Source organism: Doryrhamphus excisus, chromosome 16, assembly GCF_030265055.1.
Source record: "Doryrhamphus excisus isolate RoL2022-K1 chromosome 16, RoL_Dexc_1.0, whole genome shotgun sequence".
NCBI lineage: Eukaryota > Metazoa > Chordata > Actinopteri > Syngnathiformes > Syngnathidae > Doryrhamphus > Doryrhamphus excisus.
In genome coordinates this window covers 1,249,993-1,275,286 of record NC_080481.1, presented here as the reverse complement: position 1 = coordinate 1,275,286, position 25,294 = coordinate 1,249,993, and the positions used below count along the sequence as shown (strand labels likewise).

At 40.9% G+C, this 25,294-nt stretch overlaps 3 protein-coding genes across 8 annotated transcripts in view; 1 reads left to right on the top strand and 2 right to left on the bottom strand.

Annotated features, from left to right (window-relative positions):
- Positions 1-1,249: 1,249 nt before the first annotated feature.
- On the bottom strand, positions 1,250-12,226 carry slmapb (sarcolemma associated protein b). Of its 5 annotated transcripts, none has more exons than XM_058052059.1 (10): positions 11,818-12,226; positions 7,637-7,690; positions 5,858-5,986; positions 5,702-5,776; positions 5,285-5,566; positions 4,851-5,121; positions 3,951-4,122; positions 2,398-2,532; positions 1,983-2,070; positions 1,250-1,621 (listed from the first exon to the last, which is right to left on the bottom strand). In XM_058052059.1, exons 2-9 carry the CDS (start codon positions 7,680-7,682, stop codon positions 1,987-1,989), a joined length of 1,194 nt encoding a protein of 397 aa, XP_057908042.1. In that variant the 5' UTR covers positions 7,683-7,690; positions 11,818-12,226; the 3' UTR covers positions 1,250-1,621; positions 1,983-1,986. The 5 variants fall into 5 exon arrangements, with proteins under 5 accessions (XP_057908042.1, XP_057908043.1, XP_057908040.1 ...); XM_058052060.1 differs by having other exon boundaries at positions 11,897-12,226; XM_058052057.1 differs by having other exon boundaries at positions 11,571-12,224.
- Positions 11,405-18,888, top strand: LOC131104653 (ceramide synthase 5-like). Its single transcript, XM_058052062.1, has 10 exons — positions 11,405-12,111; positions 12,946-13,048; positions 13,231-13,361; positions 13,452-13,509; positions 13,594-13,644; positions 14,899-14,991; positions 15,299-15,427; positions 16,872-16,978; positions 17,084-17,240; positions 18,218-18,888. The coding sequence occupies exons 1-10, from the start codon at positions 11,936-11,938 to the stop codon at positions 18,341-18,343; spliced, it is 1,131 nt and encodes a 376-aa protein (XP_057908045.1). The 5' UTR covers positions 11,405-11,935; the 3' UTR covers positions 18,344-18,888.
- Positions 18,889-21,096: 2,208 nt separating this feature from the next.
- LOC131104032 (keratin, type II cytoskeletal 8-like) overlaps positions 21,097-25,294 on the bottom strand; it is a 36,565-nt gene continuing 32,367 nt past the window's right edge. For both annotated transcript variants that reach the window (XM_058050731.1, XM_058050730.1), the window contains 7 exons: positions 25,218-25,278; positions 24,033-24,128; positions 23,719-23,883; positions 23,504-23,629; positions 23,215-23,435; positions 21,344-21,399; positions 21,097-21,263 (listed from right to left, as the gene is read on the bottom strand). In XM_058050731.1, coding sequence (XP_057906714.1) covers positions 21,187-21,263; positions 21,344-21,399; positions 23,215-23,435; positions 23,504-23,629; positions 23,719-23,883; positions 24,033-24,128; positions 25,218-25,278 — 802 coding nt within the window. In that variant the 3' untranslated portion in view covers positions 21,097-21,186. The remainder of the gene's footprint in view (positions 21,264-21,343; positions 21,400-23,214; positions 23,436-23,503; positions 23,630-23,718; positions 23,884-24,032; positions 24,129-25,217; positions 25,279-25,294) is intronic.

The window sequence follows — 25,294 nt, the reverse complement described above, 5'->3', positions numbered from 1 at the left end:
CCTTTGAATGCTCGATTCAGAGAGTCGGACTTCCTTATATGGGCATGCCCGGATGCAAGCTATTTGCTCTATGTGCTGAGTTTGACTAATTACAGCAGCATGACGTGCCGTTGGGTTGAACAAATTAAAACAGACCATTTTGGAAATCCGGGCTGCACGGCGGTCGAGTGGTTAGCGCGCAGACCTCACAGCTAGGAGACCAGGGTTCAATTCCACCCTCGGCCATCTCTGTGTGGAGTTTGCATGTTCTCCCCGTGCATGCGTGGGTTTTCTCCGGGTACTCCGGTTTCCTCCCACATTCCAAAAAACATGCTAGGTTAATTAGCGACTCCAAATTGTCCATAGGTATGAATGTGAGTGTGAATGGTTGTTTGTCTATATGTGCCCTGTGATTGGCTGGCCACCAGTCCAGGGTGTACCCCGCCTCTCGCCCAAAGACAGCTGGGATAGGCTCCAGCAACCCCCGCGACCCTCGTGAGGAAAAAGCGGTAGAAAATGAATGAATTAATGAATTTTGGAAATCCAAGGAAATATAGCTGGAATAGGTGCAGATTCTGGAAGATCTAGAAAGCTTTTTGTGCAGGTTTAGCTGCTCTGTAGGAGTCCACAAGTCAATACAATGGGTCAAAACTGAGTGTAATAGGTCCCTTGAAAAAAAGTCATCCACACTTGGTCAGTGATGACATCACAGGGCATTGTGAAAATTGAGCAAGGCACGTCTCTCTGTGTTGGGAAATGTTCAGCTTCCCCTTCTGCAAAGCTGCAGTTAAGAGACGCCTGCTGTGTGCACAGCCCTGTAATTTCCCTGCAAGGCTTCATTCATATCACCACAGATGTTGCATTAACTCAAGAGTTCATGTGACTCCATTTTTTAACTAATGAATTAGTCTATTTTTTTGTTTTCCTTTTAATGGCCAGCCTGTATTAACCCCAAAGGAGTCAGTGTTTCACCAGTCATGAACCTCACTACAAGCGTTTTCCGGTTCCTGCTGATATCCGGCAACTTTGCACAGCCATTGAAAAGGCATTACACAGGCTACATAACACTTCAATCTGAGCTCTACCTACTGATGATATGTACGTATAGTGCTAAGCTATTTAAGACACTCCACAAGCACTCAATTAGATCACTTTATTGACAATGCGACATTTATAATGATGACAAACTACACATGATATAATGGGGAAACCTCAAACAAGCCATCCAAACTATTATTATACCTATATATAAATACAATTAGTGTGTGGACAGCATTTACATTCATTAATTGACACTCTACGGCTTATCAGTCAAAAAAAAAGGGCCCGAAAATATTTCCCTCATGTACCAACACACAACATTCTTTTTTTTAATGATCTGTCATTTGAAATGAAGGCTCCGAGACATTTAAAACAGTGTTACGTATGACTTCTCCTAATTAATTAGTGCAGATAATAGCATTTGTGATGCTCGTCAGTTTCAGTGTGCGTCTCAATCTTATGACGACGAAGGATTCACTGCGTGCGCACGTGTTAGTGTGTAAGTGTGAGCCGTGTACCGTCCTCAGGTCTTGAAGAGCGCAGCAGCAGTCACAGCTGTTAGAGCCACGGCCACCACAGGCCCCCAGATCATCCACGGCTTCTGAAACAAGCGGTGGCACAAAAATGGAAACATGACCATGTGAAACCTTCCAACCAAAACATGGCAGAAGATTCAAAGGAAAGAGACCAAGGCAGTGCAAAGAGAGAATGCCAAACATAGAAAAATAGCTTCTAAGATAGAGATGCTCTCATCCAAATTCACTAATTTGCATTAGTGTCCAGACATAATAAACAAATGTCAGATGTTGAAGCTCAATAATTTGAGGGGTTAGATTGCTGCCTTTAGTTATTGTTATTAATGTTATGTTTGCATCCCCAAAGAAAGGCATTCTGGGGAAAATCTTAGTAAGCCATGCAGTGATCTCGAGGACACTGATGAAATGATGCATATTGTTGTGTACCTTACTACCACAATGCGCCGAAGCACCATAACAGCAAAGCCAGGACAAGGCAGATGACTATGGCTTGAACAGGCAGCTTTAGGGACGTCTACAGAAGGGAAGTGATATTATAATAATCAACTATAGCAGGACTTAGCTTTATTAATAGACCCTACACAAGTAGTCTGTTTTTAATTCCTTCACACAGTCAACGCTGAAAAGCAACAATAAAACACAGCAGATGAGGAGAATGGTGCGGAGATTTTAAGTGAGTCAAAGAAATACAAATTATACACTTTTGTGGCAATTGACCAAATTAACAAATGTTTCACGTTTGTCGCAAAAAACTGAATAACTGCAGTACATCTGCTTGGCAATCACGGTTCCTCCCTTTTATGATGATTAGAATTTGTGTGCAAGAAAAAGCAACACTTACCGTTGTTCCTCTCTCTTGAAGTTCGCTCATGTTGGCTTTGCACTCCTCCAGTTCATTGGCAAGTGATTGTTTCTCCTGCTCAACCTTCTCATATTCTTCCTTTAGGTCCGAGAGCTCAGCCTTGGTCTCTTCATACTGTATCAAGTAAGTATCATTACATCTACAGTATTACCTTTTTTGTCAGAAATCAAATAATAAACCATGGTTTTGTGGTAGAATATGATCTATTATTACTCAAAACATATTGAAATACAAGTGATGTGTAGTATTCTGGTGACTGGGAGGTAGAAATGACACAGAACATCGAGACATAACCTTACATTACATTACCTTAACACTGCATGAAGTCAGCAATGGCATGTCCAACATGATAGAGTGAAAAAAAAGTTCTCCTCCCAGTATGTGTGGAAGTGGTAAGTTTTTTGGCTTCTTAAAGTTTAAAGGAGAAGTTAACTTGGCTAGAATGTTGTGGTGATTGTTCAAGAAAGGTCACTGAGGAGCTGCAAAAGGAACTCATTACTCCTGAACAACAGTGTAGGTTAAAATACATGGCTGATGAGAAGATGGGAGGCTCATGCTACCTTTCAATCACTGAAAGCACAACACAAAAATTGTGTGTCCTAGTCTTCCGTTGGTAAACTCTGCCCCTCCTGTGAGAAGCCAGTGGATCATACAGCCTGCTAAACCTGCCATGAAACGTGACTAATGGTATTATGTCACTGCCCAGGTGATGACAGAACAAGTCGGGCCTGTTTGTTTGGATCAGCAAACATAGCGTTACATCGTTTACTTGCGAGAGTTTTTCATTTCACAATCACTGGTTGTCAGGGTATTCGTAGTTTGATAATAAATGGCAAAACAGTTTGGTTGACAACAAATGTATGTTGGAAAAGCCGCTACGTCACTTCATGAATTCTTTTCGGGACCGACATAGCTATGAATCAGCCATTCTTCATCTACGGTGTCATCATTGGTAGATGCAAGGGTTGTTAGCACGAACGTCAGCCAAGGCCAAGCTAGCTTCATCATTAAGCTGATTGGCTATGATAATTTAACTCATAAAGAGTGATGGGGTCATGGTTTGTGTTTCTCTGAAGTTTTCCTAAGACACTAAAATAATGCAGTTTCACATTATGGACAATTTTGCGCATTAATTTCATACAATTACAATGTTTGATTTATACAGTTTGACCATAATAATAGTAATTGTATTTAAATGTGCAATCATTAGAATGCTCCTAAATGTATTCTTATTCATGAACCTAAGGAATCTTTTACAAAAGCTGAGTCATAAAACTAGGCAAGTCTCGAAAAAGAACTTGCAGAGCCTAGCCTAAAAGAAAAATCATAAATATTTGAATACAGTATCTGCAGTTGCCAAGTAAAGAAGCATCTTAGAAGTTGCAATCCTCGTGGCATTGACTCTGACACATTTGAGTTTGACAGAACAAGAAGATAAATATGCTGTTTTAAAGATGAATATAAATTTTTAGCATAAATATTTTGTAACTATTCCATATATGATCAGAAAATAACATACAGTATAAGCATACCTCTGTCTGCAGTATCTCCCTGCAGCTATTGGCCTCACTCAGTTGGGTTTGCAGTTGGCTACTATCCTGCTGGTACTGGCGCTCCAACGCTTCTAACTTCTTTTCCAGCTCCTGCTGAGATCTCTGAAGAACTTTAACGCTGTTGCTCAGCTCTGCATTCTGGGCTTGTGAACTAGCACAACAAAATCAAAACAGGTAGAGGGTCATAAGTATAAACTGGGTGGGCAAACTATGGACTGGCGAGCCACGGTGAGTTAACAAAATTCTCCGTGGAGGCAACAGTCCACTTGAAATTATTATTATTATTTTTAAGGAATATACATGAATGAAGGATGTGTGGTATACAACATGAGCTATGAACAATAAAACATTGACTATTGAAAAGTATGTGAAAAAGTACTTCCCATACAGTACAGCGGGTAGTGGGAAATTGTCACATATTTGTTGACTTTTGTTTGGCACCACGGGTGAGGTAGTTCTCTGGATGGCTGCATATGAAAAGGTACTTAAACCATCAAAAGGTTGTCTCAGATTGACTACTTGCAAGTCGTGTTGTCAGCTTGTATGTTGCTTTGATGTAAGTTTGTATGAAATTCAAACTACACTCTTTGCATGATTTATGAGCATAAATCAAACAAATGAGACAGTTGAGCATGTGATGAAACATTTTTGTGACTCTGGAGAACTTATGACAATATGAACTGCTTTAAAATATGCGCTTATTGATTTTCTGATGTGGTGTCGATGCAAAAGGATGCAAATATATGGTCTGAGAATGTTGGAATTTTTCAACTTTAACACAAAGGTCAAGCACAGATCATGAAATTGCTCATCTTATCAACGATAATAATGCACAACATTTTGTAGCAAAATCTACCAAATGTTCACCAGTGCACTAACCTGACAAGGTCTTTCTCCAACTGTTGTTGTTTCTGCTGCATTGCCTCGTTTCTGGCACGCAGTGCTGCACTTTCTTGCTGCAAGTGGCCCTTCTCATTCTGATGGGTTTTAAGCAGTTCCTCTTTCTCTGCCCTGAGGGATGTGCATTCACTTTGCAGACTGCCCTTTTCTTTCTGATGCTTGTTCACTATTTCCTGTTTTTCAGATCGCAGAATGGAACACTCCTTCTGCAGGCCATTACATTCCACCTGCATGGACTGTAGCTCGCTGGCTTTAAACATAAAAACGTCATGCATTTGTTAATTCTGTAGCAAAAACTGTATTTACTGACAAATAATATTCAAAGAAAGTGTCATCCACCTGAATAGAGTTTTTGACTAATTTAATGTTTCACATTTTAAAAACATCACAAAGTGTATTTTAGAACTTTTTACCTTGTATTTCTGCAGTTTTCTGCCACTGCTTGCCTTGCTGCTGGAGATCCTGCTGTAAGTCCTCAATCTTACGTTCGTATTTGCTGGCAGTCTGACGCCATTTGTCCAGATCCTTGGAGACGGTTGCCAGGTTAAACTCGATTGCGCCAACCTCACGATCTCGCTCGACGGTGGCTGCCTCCAGGTTGTGTTTCAGTGACTTCACCTCATCTTGTGCACTTTGTAGCTCATCGCATAAACTAGAAGAGACGTCTATTTCACCTTGGAGCTTCCGTACCTGACCTGTCCGAAGTATGTTTAATAATGTATACATTAGTGGTGGAAACAGTGGAGTGCGGGAATGGAATTGATGCAAGAGAGAATTACAATTCAGGTTCTTAACAGCCTCCAAACCACATCAAGTTGCTTCAAGTATACCTTGAAGAAGTTTGATCTGTTTTGCAGATTCATCAGCTTGTTGTTTATTATCTTTTCTCTCTTTATTCAGGACACCTGCAAAATATGAAATGTATTTATTTGTGGTGAACTAATAATGAAATAATAAAAAGATTCTTTAAAATTTAGCATCATTACCTTCAAGCTCCATGCATTTGTGCCTCTCCGTATTGGCCCGCTCCTGTGCCTCCCTAAGTTCATCATTCAAACGCTGGATAGTTTTTTCATAATCACTGGAAGACCCCATATTTGACCTGCTGAGATCATCTGAGAATGTGAAACGGAGCAATGGTTAACCAAAATCAAAACAGCTACTGTATTCTAACAAGGCTGGCTGTATATGTAAATGTCCAGACTGAAAAAAATGCTGCAGTCATACCGAGGAAGTCACGATGGCGATTCAATGTCATCATAAAAATAGATAGGCGCTAAGTCCTTCCATGTTAATTCAGCTCCAGTCCCAAATATTTAAACTAGGGCTGACACACCTGACAGCTGATTTCCCAAGATATTAAAACGTGCCTGTTACGTATGCTAATTGCTAACCCAGAAACAAACTATTATCTGCATTTCCTATCCAAACTATCCAATCCACATTATCCCTCCTGTTAGCACATCGACACCATGGTAAAGCAACACGGTGTAAACACCACACAAAGGGAATGAACTGGTCGGTGTTGTCATGGGCCTGCTGTGTTTCCTGTTGAGTGAAATGAAGTTCTGCAAATACCCGGCGCTTTGCATTTCCAGTGACTAATCTGTTGTGAGCAGGAAAAAGAGGTGACCTCATCTCAGGCTTAGCATTTGGCAGAGGAGAAAAGGATGCACAGCAAGTCAAGCATGTGCACCATAAAAGGACACATCGCTCTGCATTCCCTGCTCGCATTGCTGTGTTAAAGCACCAAATAAACAATGATAGCGGCACTGAAAAATCCGAGGGAAAGAAACGACGACTGGAGGCTGGTGCCACCCTGTGACTCAAACACATGACCGCTCTGCAGTGTGTCAGAAAAAAACCCATCGGTCAGTGTTGTGTCCAGTAGGTGGTTGCGTCGTCCTACATGCGTGCATATTTATCAGTGAGAATGTGAGTGGGTTCTCTTTGTCAAGGGTTGTCTTTGTCAAGTTAAGAAAAAATAAAGAGTGAATAAAACATAACGAGAGCAATATCTTTTGTCACTCTGACATATCATTGCTTGAATGTCACAGAATCCAAGTCCTAATGGGATTAGACAGTATAAAAATACCTCTGAGACTAGATGGGATACTGAGCAAGCATCTTGCTACCTCAAGTGATGACAGAAAAAAAAAATGTAGGGGAAAGTCTTTTTTTAGCTCAAGTGCTTAGGGCTAAAGTCACGATGGCCCAGCTACCCTCATGTCAGTTTCCTCCCGAATGAATGTGACAGCAACTCTGAGAACCCTGCTCGCTGTATGTATACCGAATTACATAAATCAGCTAATGACGCAGCTAAAATAATCATTTAGGGCTGCTATCTGTGACGATGACACTTTCTTATTACCGAATGAATTAAACACTGAAATAAGATGCCACATTTTCCTTCTAAATTGTGCAGTGAAGCACTACATATCCTCATGCAAAATTAATTCATTCAAGCACGGGCTTGTAAATGACGATTCTAATATTGCACGGTGATTGTGTTATTCTCTACATTCTATTTTGATGATCATTTTAAATGCATGTCATTACTCAGATGACATGCCCTCTGTGCAAAGAGACACCATCTTCTAATAGGCTATTGGCACTAGAGACTGTAAAATGAGGACATCAGCTTGTAAAGCAATGCCACTGCCTTTGGAGGTTCAACTATGACTCGTGCTAATTTCACTCTACTCAATTAGGCCATAAGACCGTAACAATGTCATCTCAAAAATAGAAAAAAACAGCTGAATTACCTTTAATCAGTGATATGTTATTGAGAGGATCACTCTTCTCTTCCATTGTTGTATCTAGAAAAGAATATATTTCATAAATAGTATGACAGACAACATTCAAAATCATACATTTTGCGGTAAAAGATTCAAAATATCAATAAATACAATGCACTCTGACTTAAGTATTGCATGCAAATCAATTATTCACAAGTACGTAAAACAAACAAAACTGAGTTTCAACAATCCAACTTAGCTGAAAGTGTTACCTCAGTTAATCCAGAAGCTAGTTTTGTATGCACTGTGCAGCCAGCAGTCCTTGACATGAAGAACTCCTGTCCAACTATCACATTTTTTTCAGATGCGAAATGGAAGAATCCAAGCAGTGAGGAGGGCAGGGGGGGGCACACAATGCATCAGGCCAAGCGCAGGCCTCGCTGTTATTGCTGGACTGAAAATACTAGCAATAAACAAGCGCTCCATACATGATGCAAATGTATAATGTTTTGATTTAAATATAGCACTACTTGTAATTGGAATTAATAACCTTAAAGCACAGGACGCCCCCTATTCTGTGGCCATATTGGCCGGTCCCTCTACACTAGGTCATGCAACTGAGGAAGCTGCAGCTGCATACTGACACTGAGAGGTTTTGTTTAGAGAGCTGCTCTCTGGCCAGTTGGTACCGATGTAAAAAGCCACAGAATGCGTGACGGTGCATGCTCCCTTTATGTCTGTTACTGCAAATATATGTGAAATGTGGCACATTTAACAGGCATGTTCGTTAATATGATCATCACTTTAACTTTAAAACGTTGAATAAAAAATAAATAGATGGGAAAATGGTAGCAAACTTTCATTGACGCTGTATTGTTTAATGTTGAATCCATGACACATGGGCCTGTCACGATAATCAATAACTCGATTAACCACACAATATATATAAACAAACTAATTTTGTCAGCCTCAAAAAATTGACATTGACCAAACAGGCTGGATGACAAGAGGGTTCACTCTGTACTATCGCAATCTATCTCAACACCTGGGTGCATTGGTTCTCCCTCCTGTCAGTCATTCAGTCTCTTTGTCCCAATTGGTGGAGGCGGGTCGCTGGTGAGTGCACACACAGAGTGGTGCAAGTGAGGAGAAAAGCGGCATTTATGGCATTATGGCATGCCTGAAAAGTGTGAAGACTAGTTTGTGTTCCGTTTATGCATAAATGATGCAATTTGTGACCGAAAATGGTGCACATTGCCACCAACTTTACTTCTTCAGCATCACATCTACTTGCTGGCGTGCCCCAAGGCAGTGTACCCGGTCCACTACTGACCTAGCTTCACACTTAGAGAAGGACCTCGGCCTGTTTGCAGACGATTCAACTCTTCATGTTCACCATTACAAACCCAAAGCTCAGAGACATATCTGCAAGAAAGCCTGCAGCAAGACATGGATGCCATGCAAAAATGGGCTGCTGACTGTTGCATCACTTTCAAAGCTGGCAAAACTGAGGAGATGATCATGAGCAGGAAACGAAACAGAATCACCCTCCTCTTTGCTTCACAAAAATGAAGCTGATAGCAACGAAAAGCATTACTCTCCTTGGGGTCATCACTACCAACACCTCAACATGGACTCCTTGTATCAAATGACTTGTGAAGAAAACTGCTAGGATGTCAAGTCGTGGAACTCCCTCCCACCAACCATGTCCACAGAGACTCCTAACATGAACTGTTCCAACGCAGCAGTTAATGCACATTTTCTGAACAATATTATTAATGACCGATATACAAATGTTGTGGATATTTACAGTACATAGTACATTTTAGGGCCACTTTTCATCTATTTGATGGCACCACCATTCCTTGAAACTGCTACTAAATAAGAAAAAGTCTCATGTCTTGAACAACAAGAGATCTTAGATTAGACCAAATTTCACACAGAGACCTTGCCCCTTGGTTGGACAAGCTCCTCGTGAAACAGAGATTTAGGATGAGACGTCACTAATCATTGACATAGTTCAGTCAATGATCAACCAATGCAGCATTTCTCTATTTTCAGGAGTTTTGCAAATCTTTAGTTCGTCATTATTTCTTAGTTTGACATGCATGGTCACTTGCATTGACAATTGTGCTATTTATGTTTAAAAGGATTTGTTGTTTTTTTTGTCAAAAAGAGGGAGAATTGGTCATATGATCACAGATGGATTTAACTACTGGATCACTCAATTGCTGCTAAAACGCTAAGGATATTATGTTTAGAGTCAAGACCAGGGCTCTTCAAACTGTGGCACAGTGAGCTTCCCCTCAGAAAAGAACACAATAGACAGTAGAGTCCCACTTTTCAAGGTAGTTACATTGGATCCCTACCAGCAAATGGCCAAAATCTGCAAGTAATTGATACGTCCATAAAAAATGTGTATTTGTAAAACAAGGCTCATTCCTACCCTTCCAAACTTCTGCTAGCTTGACGTTGACATTCTCCTCCGAATTCAGATTAAAATCTGCAATAAAAGTGACAGCCTCATATAAACAATATTCATTTGACCTACGAAATAAATTTTAATTCTATCGGCAAGCCTGTATAAGTGTATTATGCTTTTGAACGCAATTGTTTGGAGAAGCCAAACTCTTTACTTAACTGAAATCGTGCGATATCAATACCAATACCGATGTTTTTCTTGTGAGAGCTACTCATTTTGATAACATTTATTTTCATATCTTATTTCAAGCCAAAAAAAGCCAATATGCTTGTTTTACCAGAACATTCCCAAAATGCTGGTATCTACAACTCAAGTTTTGTATTTCACAGAGTCAGACTCAGCCTCGCACACAACAAAAGTTCCTCCTGCACTAAAAGTGTTACATAGCGTCAGCATGCTCCCAAATCCGTACTGAGGTGGTACTCATCCCAAATTTTGCCCACCCAATTTTGTTATTTATTTATTTATTCTTCTAATTTCTATATTTTGTACTGTCATACTGTCTTGCGCTGAATATGGAGCTGCTGCAATTTCATTCTACTATATGTAAAATGACAATAAAGGGCATTCTGATTCTGAAGTACAGCGGGTTTGGACCGTGGTTTTATAGCCACTGCCTGACCGAGATGATCACATCGCAAGCCTCAAACTCACCACACCCTGCCAAGTGTTCAACCCCAAATGCCGCACCAATCTAAAGCTTTACAAGGGCCTCCCCAGTAAGACATTTTTCAGGGTGACAAACGTATATCACTCTCACAAAGACAGGAAGTCCCAGACACGGAAGACATGCTTGTTATGACATGCTGCAGATCATCGTTTTAAAGCAAGCATCGTCCGATATCCATACCGTTCTTTTTAATTGATTAACTGACATCAAATGCACATTGAAATCATTTGTGGCAAGGGTTGATCCCGCTTCAAAATAGCCATTTGGGCCCGTTTCCACCAGATTAAAACCCTCTTGGAGCCACAAAACCTATTTGTCCACTTCTTTGACAGTTATGCTACGTATACCTGTACTGTATTGTTTCCTTAAGTGTATTGTCATGCTGCTATTATGTCTTTTTGTTCCTCTTGGTGGAGTAACAAGTCACACCTGTTGCCACCTGGCAATTAATCATGTCTCTACCGCTCCACCAATTTCGGGTCAACATTTGCAAACCACTGGCATACCACTCTCCTTATCACTTATGCTGATATTTTTCATTTGCGTTAGCAGAATCTAAGTAAAAAAAATGTTGAACGGTTGACTTGAACCAGTTGGAGCCACAGCAGAAGCATAAAAGAGCTGCCTGTGCCCCCAAAGCCACAGCTTGCAGACCCCTGGTGTAGGGATAAAGCTCCATTCATGCTTGTAATATGACCTCATAATATCACTAAGCTAACCAATTGGTATGGTATGGTGTGAAAAGTCACTGCAAAGTAGTTTCCTGAGTTGCTGGGGACTTTAGGATTTTGAAAACCACATCAACTTACCCTCAAATCACTCCAAAATACAGTTATTGTACCACAGACGCGTTAGCAAACTCCAGGTGAATACGCTACGCGCTAAGTGGGCGAGTGGCAGCTTCCCGGCCCCCCACTTGACTTGTGGGCGGCCGCTCCCCGGGGCGACAACGAGCCAAGAACGTCATTGAAAGTTTGCCGTGGGTGGTGCCTTTTACGTGTCAACATAGCGTCTTGTGCAGTTTACTCGCTGGAGTAAAGCGGCGGTAATGCTTACTTAGCGCCAGTGTGGAGCCTTAGGAAAGAAGGAAGACGGAAGGAGGTGGGAGCGTAGCTTTTACGACTTTAGTAGCCACCTTTGCTAGCTTACAACCCGCGCGCTCTTCTCTCCCTCGATGACTTCCTCGTTCTTAGCCTGGTTTTGGAGCGAGAGATTTTGGCTTCCCGAGAATGTTTCCTGGGCGGATCTGGAGCATCCACCACCTGGTGTGGAGTACCCTCGAGTGGGAGAGATACTTTACGCCCTGCCGCTCGCTGTCGGAGTTTTTGCGTTGAGGCTCCTGTTCGAAAGGTAAACAGGAGTCTTCATTTTTGGTGTAGTGGGCTTCATGAAGCATATGTTGCTCATTAAACACAACGTTCACCACCAAATGGTTTGGTTTGTGGGATCTCACTGACCACTGCACACATTAGAACACGCAGATATATATTACGTGTCTATATTTAGATTCACGTAGTACGGTTCAACTTTATCAACCCAACCCCATGTCAGTCACATGGCTCTTTTGCTAGTCACAGTCAGATTAGGTATGTTTGTTTTTATTCACAGAGTACCCCTCTTGAGTACTCATCTCCCAATACGGCTTTTATTCATTTGGATTCAATTGATCTTCAATTTTGCGAAGTTTATCGTGAATGTACTGCTTCATTCAGTGGGAAGTCATTAGCAAACGCGCAGGCCTTCTTTTCCCTATGTTGAGTAAAACTATTCCAGATGAACTTTGTGGGTTTATAAATGAAGAACGACCACTCGTTAGTTGAAGAGGTTAATCATGTGACATTCTTTAGCATTGTGGTCTCACGAGACCCACCAGTTTTTTGTCTCTCACATGACAGGTCATCACGCTCTGTTTGGACTAGGTGCCACATTCTTTAGGATTCCTTCGTTCCCGTGTCTCCATGAAAAGTCTCTGTTATGCTTTACCTCCTAACACAACGTCGTGGGCTAATCTAAAGAGTTAAACAGTTTGTGTCAGCGACTTGGCTTAAAGTTAATCTTTTCCTGTGCAGCATAGTTAACCTCTCTGATGACTCCTGCCCTGTCTAAATGTCTCACTTAACCACATCATTTCTGTGTCCCTTCCCCCCCCCCCCCTTTTTGCTCTTTTTTTGTGTGTGTATACAGACTAGTGGCCAAGCCCTGTGCCCACATACTTCAGATTCAGGCGGGAGTGCATCGTCAAGCCCAGCCCAATGCTGTCCTGGAGAGGGTGTATCAGTCCAAAACGGTATATAATTAGTCCCAGGTTTTCCCAGTCTGTCTTGTCAAGTGTCCCTGTGTGTTACGCCACCGCAGGCGTAATGATATGATGGCATGGCTGTGCGAGGCCGCCGACTGGAATTTGGGTGTTTGTGAAGTTGTGGATACGACCATAAGCAGGTAATTCCTGTCTTGTGGTGCTCTCACTAGTGTCCAGGAGAAAAGCAACTGGATGGACTTTCCAAGCAGCTGGACTGGGATGTACAGAAAATACAGAGATGGTTTCGCATCCGTCGCAACCAAGACAAGCCGAGCATGCAGACAAAGTTCTGTGAGAGCATGTAGGTTGTATTGTATTATTTGCATGCACTTAATGTGTACTAGAATTTATGTGTGCATATCAAAATTCAGTATTTATTTTTTCACTTCAGGTGGCGATTGACTTTTTACTTCGGGATTTTTATTTATGCCATTCGCCATTTGTGGGTGGTGAGTTTTTACCAGATGATATTTTTTACCAAATGTCCTGTATGCTTTAGTGATTAAACCCCCTTTTAATGTTTTTTCTCTTAGTCACCCTGGATGTGGAATACCAGATTGTGCTGGGATAACTATCCTTTTCAGGTACATACAGTGGGATGAAAATGTTTGGGCACCCATGATCATTTTCAAGATTTTCCTTTTTTAGAAATCACTGTTTCAGTTTCACCGTTTCATCAGCCGTTTCAGTTGCATATATCATATAGCAGCCCAACACTGATAGATGAGAAGTGAAATGAAGTTTATAGGATTAACAGAAAGTGTGCAATAATTATTCAAACAAAAGTAAATTTGGGCATCCCGACAGAAAAATGACATCACTATTTAGTAGATCCTCCTTTTGCAGAAAAATAAACACTTCCCATGAGGTTCAAGATTCTGGTCGAAGGTATTTTTGCAGAGTATGGACAGCCCGCTTCAAATCACACTACAGATTTTTAATAATATTTAGGTCTGGGGACTGAGATGGCCGTCCCAGAATTTGAGCAGTGTTTAGGGTCATTGTCTTGTTGGAAGTATCCAGCCAACTTCAACTTTGTCACTGATTCTTGAACATTGTTGGCAAGAATCTGCTGAAACTGGACTGGAAGCCTGTGGTCTTCCATTTATTCACCATGTTCCTCACAGTGGAAACTGACGGCTGAAATCTCTGACCTCGCTTTTGTATCCTGCCCCTAACCCGTGATGTTGAACAATCTTTGCTCTCAGGTTATTTGACGGTTGTTTTGATGCTATGAAGGTGCTAGTCTTCAGAGAAGATGCAAAGACGAGAACAATTTGCAATTGACAGACAGACAGAATACTTTATTAATCCCTTTGGGATTCCCTCAGGGAAATTGGCTACCTTAAATACCCTTTCTCATGATTGGCTTCACTTGTGTATGTAGGCCAAGGGTCAGTGAACTTACCAAACAAATGTTGTGTTACAATAATAATCTAATACTGTGTTTGTCTGCTATATGATATATTTACAGGGGACCTATTATGCTTTATCCACTTTTCTGACCTATAAATGTTGTTAGACTGTTAATATGCCAAACATGGTTCATAGTCAGGAAGCACTTTGGGCATGTGACCAATCACAGCAAAGTGGGCATGCCCACACCGTTTTGGCAGGAAGCACAAATCCAAGGAAATACAGCTGGAATAGGTGCAGATTTTGCAAAATCGAAAAAGTTTTCTTTGCGGGTTTTTGTGTCTAGTTGCTCTATAGGAGACCACAACTGCTGATCCCAACAACCAGCGATTTATAAAGCAAAATCTTGAAAATGATCATACCACTGTAGCTGTCCGCTCGATAGTTCTGGTATTAAAGGTGTTTTTGTTTTCATACCATAGCATCAGAGCCCTCAACAATTCAACCACTATGTGGCTGAGCTGGCATTCTATTGGTCTCTGATGTTTTCCCAGTTCACAGATATCAAACGTAAGGTGAGTAAACACTGATACAGAACACCAATTTTGTGTTGAATGTGTTTTGTTGTCTGAGTATAATAATTCCCTGATGGCTAATTAAGCCTGGTAAAACGAGTTTCACAATGAAAAGCTGCAGTGCCTCAAAGATAAATACACGTTACAAATAGTTCTACATTCACTTGTCATTGGCTTTGGAGAAGTGTGTTTCGTAACGTGCACACAAGTGTGCACATTTACAATCGTTGTTCCTTATGTGTGCTTGGAATTTAACATAATACCAAGTCCGCTAACTGTTTTCTTTTCTCCACTATATAAATGTCAGGATTTCTTCATCATGCTTGTCCACCACTTGGCCACCATTGTCCTCATCACCTTTTCCTACGCCAACAACATGCTAAGAGTTGGCACTCTGGTCATGTGTGTGCATGATGCGTCAGACATCTTCCTTGAGGTAAATAAACTGTATCAGTTTGTCTTGTTTAAGCACAAACACAAATACAGACCTGATCAAAAGGTCTCCATTTTTTCTCATCAGAGAAAAATACTTTTTTTTTCCCCCACCTTTCAATGTCCCATATTTGATGCTTCCTGGTAAAGTCTAAATGGGCAGTTTTTTGGTGTTGAAGGAGACAAGGTTTTTGAAACATTTAATTTGGGTCGAGGACTGCCCCTGAAGAGAAAGCTTTTTGGCTTTAGCTTTAGCGAATTTGAACCCAGATCTTCCAGATCTCCTGACTTTGTGGTCAACATGCTAACCACTCGGCCATGGTAAAAATAAATTACTCTTTAACCTTACAGTAATTCCTTGTTTAACTCTGTTAATAGGTTCCACACCTGACCAGGATAAATTGATTTCTGTGAAGTAATGGTTTAATTTTATTTGAGCATGCAGCAGGTTCCAATGAAATGCATCACATAATCATAGTTTGATTCCTCGCACTGAAACGCTATGGCTTTTTAACGTTGTCCTCGCATATAAGTGTTTCAGTTCTTCGCTGAGATCATATTTCTCCTCTCTTGTAGAGAAGTATTGGATGACATGTTTAGGTAATATGTTATTGTTAGCCTTATGATTTATTTTAGCTGTGAAATGAACTATATCAGCAAGTTTTAGTATTTGTGATTTTAGAAATAAAGCGTTTGTACGCTCTTATTATTCTTACCAATCCTTTTTGCAGTACATTTAGCAAGTTTAGCGAGTATTACCCCAAATCTCAACAAAGTAAGATTAGATATGGTAGCATTCCTTCTTAATCAATTGAATATTTTGTTAGTTTGAGCATAGCAAACTGGTTTAGGACCTTGAAATAACACAAACGTAATCACCTTTACAGTCCAATATATTGATTATTATAATTGAGGGTTTGCTGATTACGTGTTGTTATTATTGTGACTGTTGTATCATCACACTTTTCTTCTTTTCCGTCACTGCTACCCTTCTTTGGTGGCATCAAAAAAATAGTCTGGAACATTTCAATATGGCACATGTTGACATGTCAATGTGTTCCCCTTTATTCCTTGTTTGAGGGATTGTGAGGGCATTTTTGGGTTTTGTGTGAGGGCAAGTTTTCCTCTGGCCTCTCCTCAGATTTACCACTAGAATCCACATCTGGGCTCTCAATGGGCTATGACAAAACTGCTTATTCTACGGCCATTTTTTTTGTGCATATGTGCTTTGGGTCATTGTGCTGAAAGGTAAAATTCCTGTGAGAAAACCGTAAAGAGGATTTGTACCATCATTAAGCTCCAGTGTTTATGGTGTTCTTGTCATGCCAGATATAACTAAGTTTAACCTTTCTCACATCTTCATGTATTATACATTTTTTCACTTGAAGACATGCATTTTTTTTTTCAAATGCCCTGTGATCATGCTTTTTTAAAATTTACCTTCACAGGCAGCTAAGTTGGCTAACTACGCCAAATATCAGCGGCTGTGTGACGGCCTGTTTGTGGTGTTCAGCATCAGCTTTTTTATCGCTCGGCTTGTCATCTTCCCTTTCTGGTGAGACAAGTTTCTTTCTGTATGTTTGACAAATCGTGACTTTAAGTAGGTGTGTTTGTTTTTGTGATATACTGCATTACAAATGCATATCTGTATTTGTTGCAGGATTATACACAGCGTTCTGATTGAGAGCTGGGAGATAGCAGGCCCATACCAGGCCTGGTGGCTGTTTAATGGATTACTTCTGGTCCTGCAGACTCTTCATGTAATCTGGTTCTACCTCATCGCACGCATTGCAGTTAAAGCCATTTTCAAGGGAAAGGTATGTTGTTCGCAGGATAGTCAGTATTTTTAGTAATATAATGGGAATTGGCCACAGATGTGGCTTGGCTGATTTGTCACTATTTATCACTACTATCGATGAATTGATTCCAGACCAAGTGAATTTTTGCAAAGTAGGATTCAATATTAATATTAATAGAAAACATAAATTGTTTCTAAATATATATATATATATAGCCATTATTACAGCGTTGTAGACATGAAGTAAAACCACAAAAGCCATCTTTACACTTCTATTAGTCTTTGTTTACACCACATTGCTAATGTGCAGGCTACGACACAAAGCCACGGCTGCATTACATGCTAGGAAGCTAACTGGTTCGCCTCAAATTTATATATTCTCAACTCAACGAAGGGTTTCAAACAGAGTGGTGAAGAAAGACAAAATAAGTAAAAAAAAAAAAAAAAAAAGTTACCACTTCCACACGGAACAGGAGGAGAACCTTTTTTTCACTCTGGCCAGAATACTACATATAACTAGTATTTCAATATCTTTTCACTATTAATGGGTCGTAGACATCTACAAAACTGTGCTAATTTATTTATTGGGCTGATGTGCTCCCCCTTTTTGGTTCCTGTTAAAAGCCGTGCCGCAGAGTTCTGGACTAACTGTAAGCGGGAGAGAGACTATTGGCTAATTCCAGAGTAAAGTGCATTACAGTAGTCCAAATAACTATAGATGTAGAGTTATTTGTTATTATATGTATTTTATCAACCTCACGCATCATCAAGTAGTGCATGAAACATGAAACATTACATGGGAGTAATTCATGTTTATTTGAGTTTAGTCACTTACAATTGTGACAAAATCTCCACTTCTCCCACGGGCCAATGGGATGTTAATTTGCTAACTTACAAGACATTAAAGAATATCGTTATATAAAATAATATCTGTAGAAGATTGCAAATCAATTGCTGAAAACGAACAACGAGACGTTGTGTTTTGCTGTATTCCAGGTGGAAAAAGACGACCGTAGTGACATCGAGAGCGGCTCAGATGACGAGATCCATTCCAACAGTAAACATCCCAGTCAGACCAGCAGTACAACCACTAATCTAAATGGAGAAAATCACGACCACTGAGGACCAAGCGTGAACATGGAGTTGTGTGGATTTGTTCACCTCCTTTGTGCCTTTTGAAACTTTTTCTGTCACTCTATGACAAAAAATAACCAAAGAGTGTGTGCGGGATCCAGTGTGTGACTGGATTCCGTTTGCACTTTGTCATGTTTACACCTGCTTCATGCTTACAAGAGTGAACAGTTTGGGCAAACTTGTCTGGTTTGCATTGTCTGTCTGTGTGTACACATTAAGTTAATATGACAGATATAGCATAGTAGAACAGGGAAACACAACTGTCGATACCATTTCATACCATCAATTACATTTTATTACAGATGACAATAATATTTTTTACAGCTGGAAAACAAATCCCTATGTCTGCCTTATGGAATACACTTTTAATTGTGTATGCTTACAATATCCGAATGCCAAATATGTTTTCGTAATAAAAAAACAAAACTCTTGTATCAAAGCAAAGAAATGCCATGTTATGGTAATTATTGTGAATGTTCACGTGAACTTGATTTTCCAATTTCACTGAAACATTAAATATATTTTGTGATCCACATGCCATTTTTTGTTGTACACATATACATGTACTTCACTGTATAAGGATTATTCATTTCATTCATTTTCTACCGCTTTTCGCGGGGGTGCTGGAGCCTATCCCAGCTGTCTTCGGGCGTAAGGCGGGGTACACCCCGCCAGCCAATCCCAGGGCACATATAGACAAACAACCATTCACACTCACATTCATACCTATGGACAATTTGGAGTCGCTAATTAACCTAGCATGTTTTTGGAATGTGGGAGGAAACCGGAGTACCCGGAGAAAACCCACGCATGCACGGGGAGAACATGCAAACTCCACACAGAGATGCCCGAGGGTGGGATTGAACCCTGGTCTCCTAGCTGTGAGGTCTGCGCGCTAACCCCTAGACCACCGTGCCGCCCTTGTATAAGGATTACTCAAGGTTTTTTTCATCAGTCTCAGATTATGGCTGGATTTTGAGGGTGGGTGACACCGATGGATTTCAGTTATATATCATAAACACAATAACTGCTTCTATGAGACTGCTCGTGATGGACATATATACAGACCTCATCAAAATATTAAGACCAGTTAGAAAAATAGCTAGAATGTACCTTCTGCACATTTGGATCTTAATGAGGTTTTATGTAGAACTACAATATGCAAAAACAAGAAGGGGGGAATACTTTGAAACGTTGAAAGTCCATTGGTCAAAAAATTACAAAAAACTCTCCAAACTAGAATAAACAAAAATTAGTAGGACTCAGTAATGAGTGGCTTAATCACTTGAAAAACTGGTTTGAGCACGCTTGATACGAGTGTTTACCAATGCTTTAAGTCCAAAATTGCTCCAAGAGCATCAACAATCTTCCCTTGCCATCCATCTCCAAATGATCTCTACGGGATTTCAATCATGGGAACATGAAAGAGTCAACATTGTCCTGTTGAATAAGCCATCTATTACCAAACAGACGAGGACCCTCAGTCATGAGGGAAATCTGCTGCAACATCTGCACATAGCCACCACCGCTTGACGACCCTGCACCACACCACTGAATGAAAAAGCACCAAGATCCTGTTGGGCCGGGTAGAAAGCATCTGACCATGTTCCGATCAGGTTGAAGAGAGAGCTTCTTAGCTTTAGCCATGAGGAGGGCATGACCGTGTGAATGCCTGACAGAAAATGAGAATTTTTGGCTTTTATAGCTTGTGGTCAGGTGAAAAACAACCCAATTCAGTTTGTTTTTTAAAGTTCTGATTTCCAAATGTTTTATGTCTCAGTAATTTTTCAACTGGTCTTAAGATTTTGATCAGGTCTGTAAGTACAGCCAAGTGACTGATTATTTGGACAAAGGCCTTTGAGCAAAGCTTGGCAGAGCAGCAGAGACTCCTGCTGGCCAAAAAAAACACATTCCCTTTCCAATGGGTCCCAACTTGGGTGAATTAAATAAACTGCACTGTAACCAATCTCGCAGGCCACACAGCTAGGAGACCCGAGTTCGATTCCCCGCGCATGCGTGGGTTTTCTCCGGGTACTCCGGTTTCCTCCCACATTCCAAAAACATGCTAGGTTAATTAGCCACTCCAAATTGTCCATAGCTATGAATGTGAGTGTGAATGGTTGTTTGTCTATATGTGCCCTGTGATTGGCTGGCCACCAGTCCAGGGTGTATCCCGCCTCTCGCCCGAAGACAGCTGGGATAGGTGGCCCACCATATTTGCTGACGTTAAGTTGTTCTGTTAATGTTAAAAAAGTTTTTAAGAAACCTCTTAAAATATTAAAATATCATTTTTTTATATAGTTTTTTTGTGGCATGAGTGCAGAAACATAAAAAAGGGAATTTGACTTCCAAGCATAATCTCCTTTCTACTCCCTCTTTGGAAAACTCGGTAAAAGTGATGTTAAATGTCCATTCATTTGTCATTTGTAAATATTTTTGCATTTCTGTATGTAAAACTATTATTATAGTCTATAATTTTTCAAAATTGTGTGTGGAGCAGATTAATTGGATTCACATTATTTTTAATGTCTTTTTAGTCGGACCTACTGGAACGAATTAGTCACGTTTAACCACTATATTTGTATTGTGCATGTCTTTTAAATGACTACTTCCACCTATGTCTATTACTGTGTACTCCCATGAACCTAGATAGAGATGTATATATACTCAAAAGTGGTTTACATATTAAATATAAGCAGGAGGTCGTTCAGTGAACCATATTTATTGACAATATTGCATGTGGCACAATCGAAATAACCTTCGCCATTTCTTTTACATTTCTTCTGTAAAAGAAAATAACAACAAACATTTCAGTTGTTTGAAGAACGGCTTTAGATTAATTGTGTATTTTGGGTCTCCATTGTCTTGATGAGAACAGGATTTGACTTCCGTGGCTCCTGGAGGATGACTGACAGAAGCAGCAGAGTCAGAAAATTAGGCATATGTCTGCGAGGTGATAATATTACAAAATAAATGTTGACAACTCACTCTGCTTCGGCATTGTGGGCACCGCTTGGATGGTGAGAATAGTATCTTGGCCAATTCTGTTTGGCAAGAAAATGCAATATTGGTGCAAACTGTATTCATTCATTCATTCAATCATTCATTTTCTACCGCTTCTCCTCATGAGGGTTGCGGGGGTGCTGGAGCCTATCCCAGCTGTCTTCGGGCGAGAAGCGGTAATATGATAAAATTTTACATTTTTTGACAGCCCTAGTTTTTTTTGTCCATAATACCATAACCATAATACCATTCATTCATTCATTTTCTTATTCTCACGAGGGTTGCGGGGGTGCTGGAGCCTATCCCAGCTGTCTTCGGACAAGAGAGGCGGGGTCCACCCTGGACTGGTGGCCAGCCAATCACAGGGCACATATAGACAAACAACCATTCACACTCACATTCATACCTATGGACAATTTGGAGTCGCAAAGGTGATTAATCATGATTAGTTAATTTAAAAACTGTGATTAATCTGATAAAATTTTACATCTTTTGACAGCCCTAGTTTTTTTGTCCATAGTACCATAACCATAATACCATTCGTTCATTCATTTTCTTATTCTCACGAGGGTTGCGGGGGTGCTGGAGCCTATCCCAGCTGTCCTCGGGGGCGAGAGGCGGGGTACACCCTGGACTGGTGGCCAGCCAATCACAGGGCACATATAGACAAACAACCATTCACACTCACATTCATACCTATGGACAATTTGGAGTCTCAAAGGTGATTAATCATGATTAGTTAATTTAAAAACTGTGATTAATCTGATAAAATTTAACATTTTTTGACAGCCCTAGTTTTTTTGTCCATAATACCATAACCATAATACCATTCATTCATTCATTCATTTTCTTATTCTCACGAGGGTTGCGGGGGTGCTGGAGCCTATCCCAGCTGTCTTCGGGGGCAAGAGGCGGGGTCCACCCTGGACTGGTGGCCAGCCAATCACAGGACACATATAGACAAACAACCATTCACACTCACATTCATACCTATGGACAATTTGGAGTCTCAAAGGTGATTAATCATGATTAGTTAATTTAAAAACTGTGATTAATCTGATAAAATTTTACATCTTTTGACAGCCCTAGTTTTTTTGTCCATAATATCATAACCATAATACCATTCATTCATTCATTTTCTTATTCTCACGAGGGTCGCGGGGGTGCTGGAGCCTATCCCAGCTGTCTTCGGACAAGAGAGGCGGGGTACACCCTGGACTGGTGGCCAGCCAATCACAGGGCACATATAGACAAACAACCATTCACACTCACATTCATACCTATGGACAATTTGGAGTCTCAAAGGTGATTAATCATGATTAGTTGATTTAAAAACTGTGATTAATCTGACAAAATTTTACATTTTTTGACAGCCCTAGTTTTTTTTGTCCATAATACCATAACCATAATACCATTCATTCATTCATTTTCTTATTCTCACAAGGGTCTCGGGGGTGCTGGAGCCTATCCCAGCTGTCTTCGGGCGAGAGGCGGGGTACACCCTGGACTGGTGGCCAACCAATCACAGGGCACATATAGACAAACAACCATTCACACTCACATTCATACCTATGGACAATTTGGAGTCACAAAGGTGATTAATCATGATTAGTTAATTTAAAAACTGTGATTAATCTGACAAAATGTTACTTTTTTTGACAGCCCTAGTTTTTTTGTCCATAATACCATTCATTCATTCATTCATTTTCTTATTCTCATGAGGGTCGCGGGGATGCTGGAGCCTATCCCAGCTGTCATGGAATCGAACTCGGGTCTCCTAGCTGTGAGGCCTGCTCGCTAACCACTCGTCCACCATGCAGCCGGCTTAATTCATTTTCAATGGAAGAAAAACTGACCTCTCTTCTTCTCCTTCCAGCAACTTCTTGTAGGTTGAGATTTCGATGTCCAAGGCCATCTTGACATTCATGAGCTCTTGGTACTGTCTGACCTGGTCGGCCATGTCCTGCTTGGCCTGCTGCAAAGCCAACTCCAGGTCCCTGATGCGATCTTTGGCGTCATCGGTGGCCGCCTCTCCACGGTGTTCGATCTCAGTTATCTGGGCATCAATGTTCATGCGCTGCAAAAAGAAAACGTAACGGATGGACTGTGTGTAAAGCACTTTAGAATCCTTTCACTTTCACTCACCTGGCCCTTCACAGACTGAACTTCATTCTGCAGATTTTTGATGATTCGTTTGAGTTCGAGTATTTCCCCTTTGGTGCTGCGTAGTTCGTTGTCGTACTGGTCGGCCTCAGCTGTAATCTGCTCATACTGGTAACGTGATAGCAAACCAGACAACAGGGTGTGATGTACCAACTGCAGCTTTATGACACTTAAACAAAACCATCTTTATCTTCTACCTTGGTCTTGTACCAGATTTCAGCGTCTTCACGGTTCCGTGCCGCTATATCCTCATACTGAGCCTTGACGTCAGCCACAATCTCCTCCATGTCCAACTCGCGGGAGTTGTCCATCTGCACCACCACAGACGTGTCCCTCAGGCTCTCCTGCAGCTCACGTATCTCCTTCGGACAGAAACAAACCAAATGTGACATACTGTAGCAGGATTGGCATGAATATGAATATGAATATGAATATGAATATGAATATGAATATGAATATGAATATGAATATGAATATGAATATGAATATGAATATGAATATGAATATATACCTCATCATTCCATGCCTTGAGAAAGGTAAGTTCATCATGGAGACTGGACACCTTGTCCAGTAGATCCACTTTCAACAAATAGCCAGCATCCACATTCTGGAATTAATTGTACACAATCATGAAATTATTCATTTATAATTTTAAGTGTATTTATGTATATTAGGACACATGTTGTTTTTCATGACTTTAAATTTATCATTTGACTCCATATTGTCCATAGGTATGAATGTGAGTGTGAATGGTTGTTTGTCTATATGTGCCCTGTGATTGGCTGGCCACCAGTTCAGGGTGGAAGACAGCTGGGATAGGCTCCAGCACCCCCGCAACCCTCGTGAGGAAAAGCGGTAGAAAATGAATGAATGAATGTGTATATATATATATATATATGATGGGCTGCACGGTGGACGAGTGGTTAGCGCGCAGACCTCACAGCTCGGAAACCCGAGTTCAATTCCACCCTCCGCCATCTCTGTGTGGAGTTTGCATGTTCTCCCCGTGCATGCGTGGGTTTTCTCCGGGTACTCCGGTTTCCTCCCACATTCCAAAAACATGCTAGGTTAATTAGCTAACTCCAAATTGTCCATAGGTATGAATGTGAGTGTGAATGGTTGTTTGTCTATATGTGCCCTGTGATTGGCTGGCCACCAGTCCAGGGTGTACCCCGCCTCTTGCCCGAAGACAGCTGGGATAGGCTCCAGCTCCCCCGCAACCCTCGTGAGAATAAGAAAATGAATGAATGAATGGTATTATGGTTATGGTATTATGGACAAAAAAACTAGGGCTGTCAAAAGATGCAAAATTTTATCAGATTAATCACAGTTTTTAAATTAACCCCGCCTCTCGCCCGAAGACAGCTGGGATAGGCTCCAGCACCCCCGCAACCCTCGTGAAGATAAGTTGTAGAAAATGAATGAATGGAAATTTAGAGGCTGCAAAGTGCACGAGCGGTTAGCATGGAGGCCACACAGCTAGGAGACCCGCGTTTGATTCCCCCCTCTGGCATCTCTGTGTGGAGTTTGCATGTTCTCCCCCTGCGTGTGCTCCCACATTCCAAAAACATGCTAGGTTAATTGGTGACTCCAAATTGTCCATCGGTATGAATGTGAGTGTGAATGGTTGTTTGTCTATATGTGCCCTGGGATTGGCTGGCCACCAGTCAATGAATAAATTAATCTATCATTTCACCTTTTTGAGAGTAACAAAATCATTCTCGGTATCAGTCTTCTTGAGGAGTTCTTCCTCATACCTGCAACATCCAACAA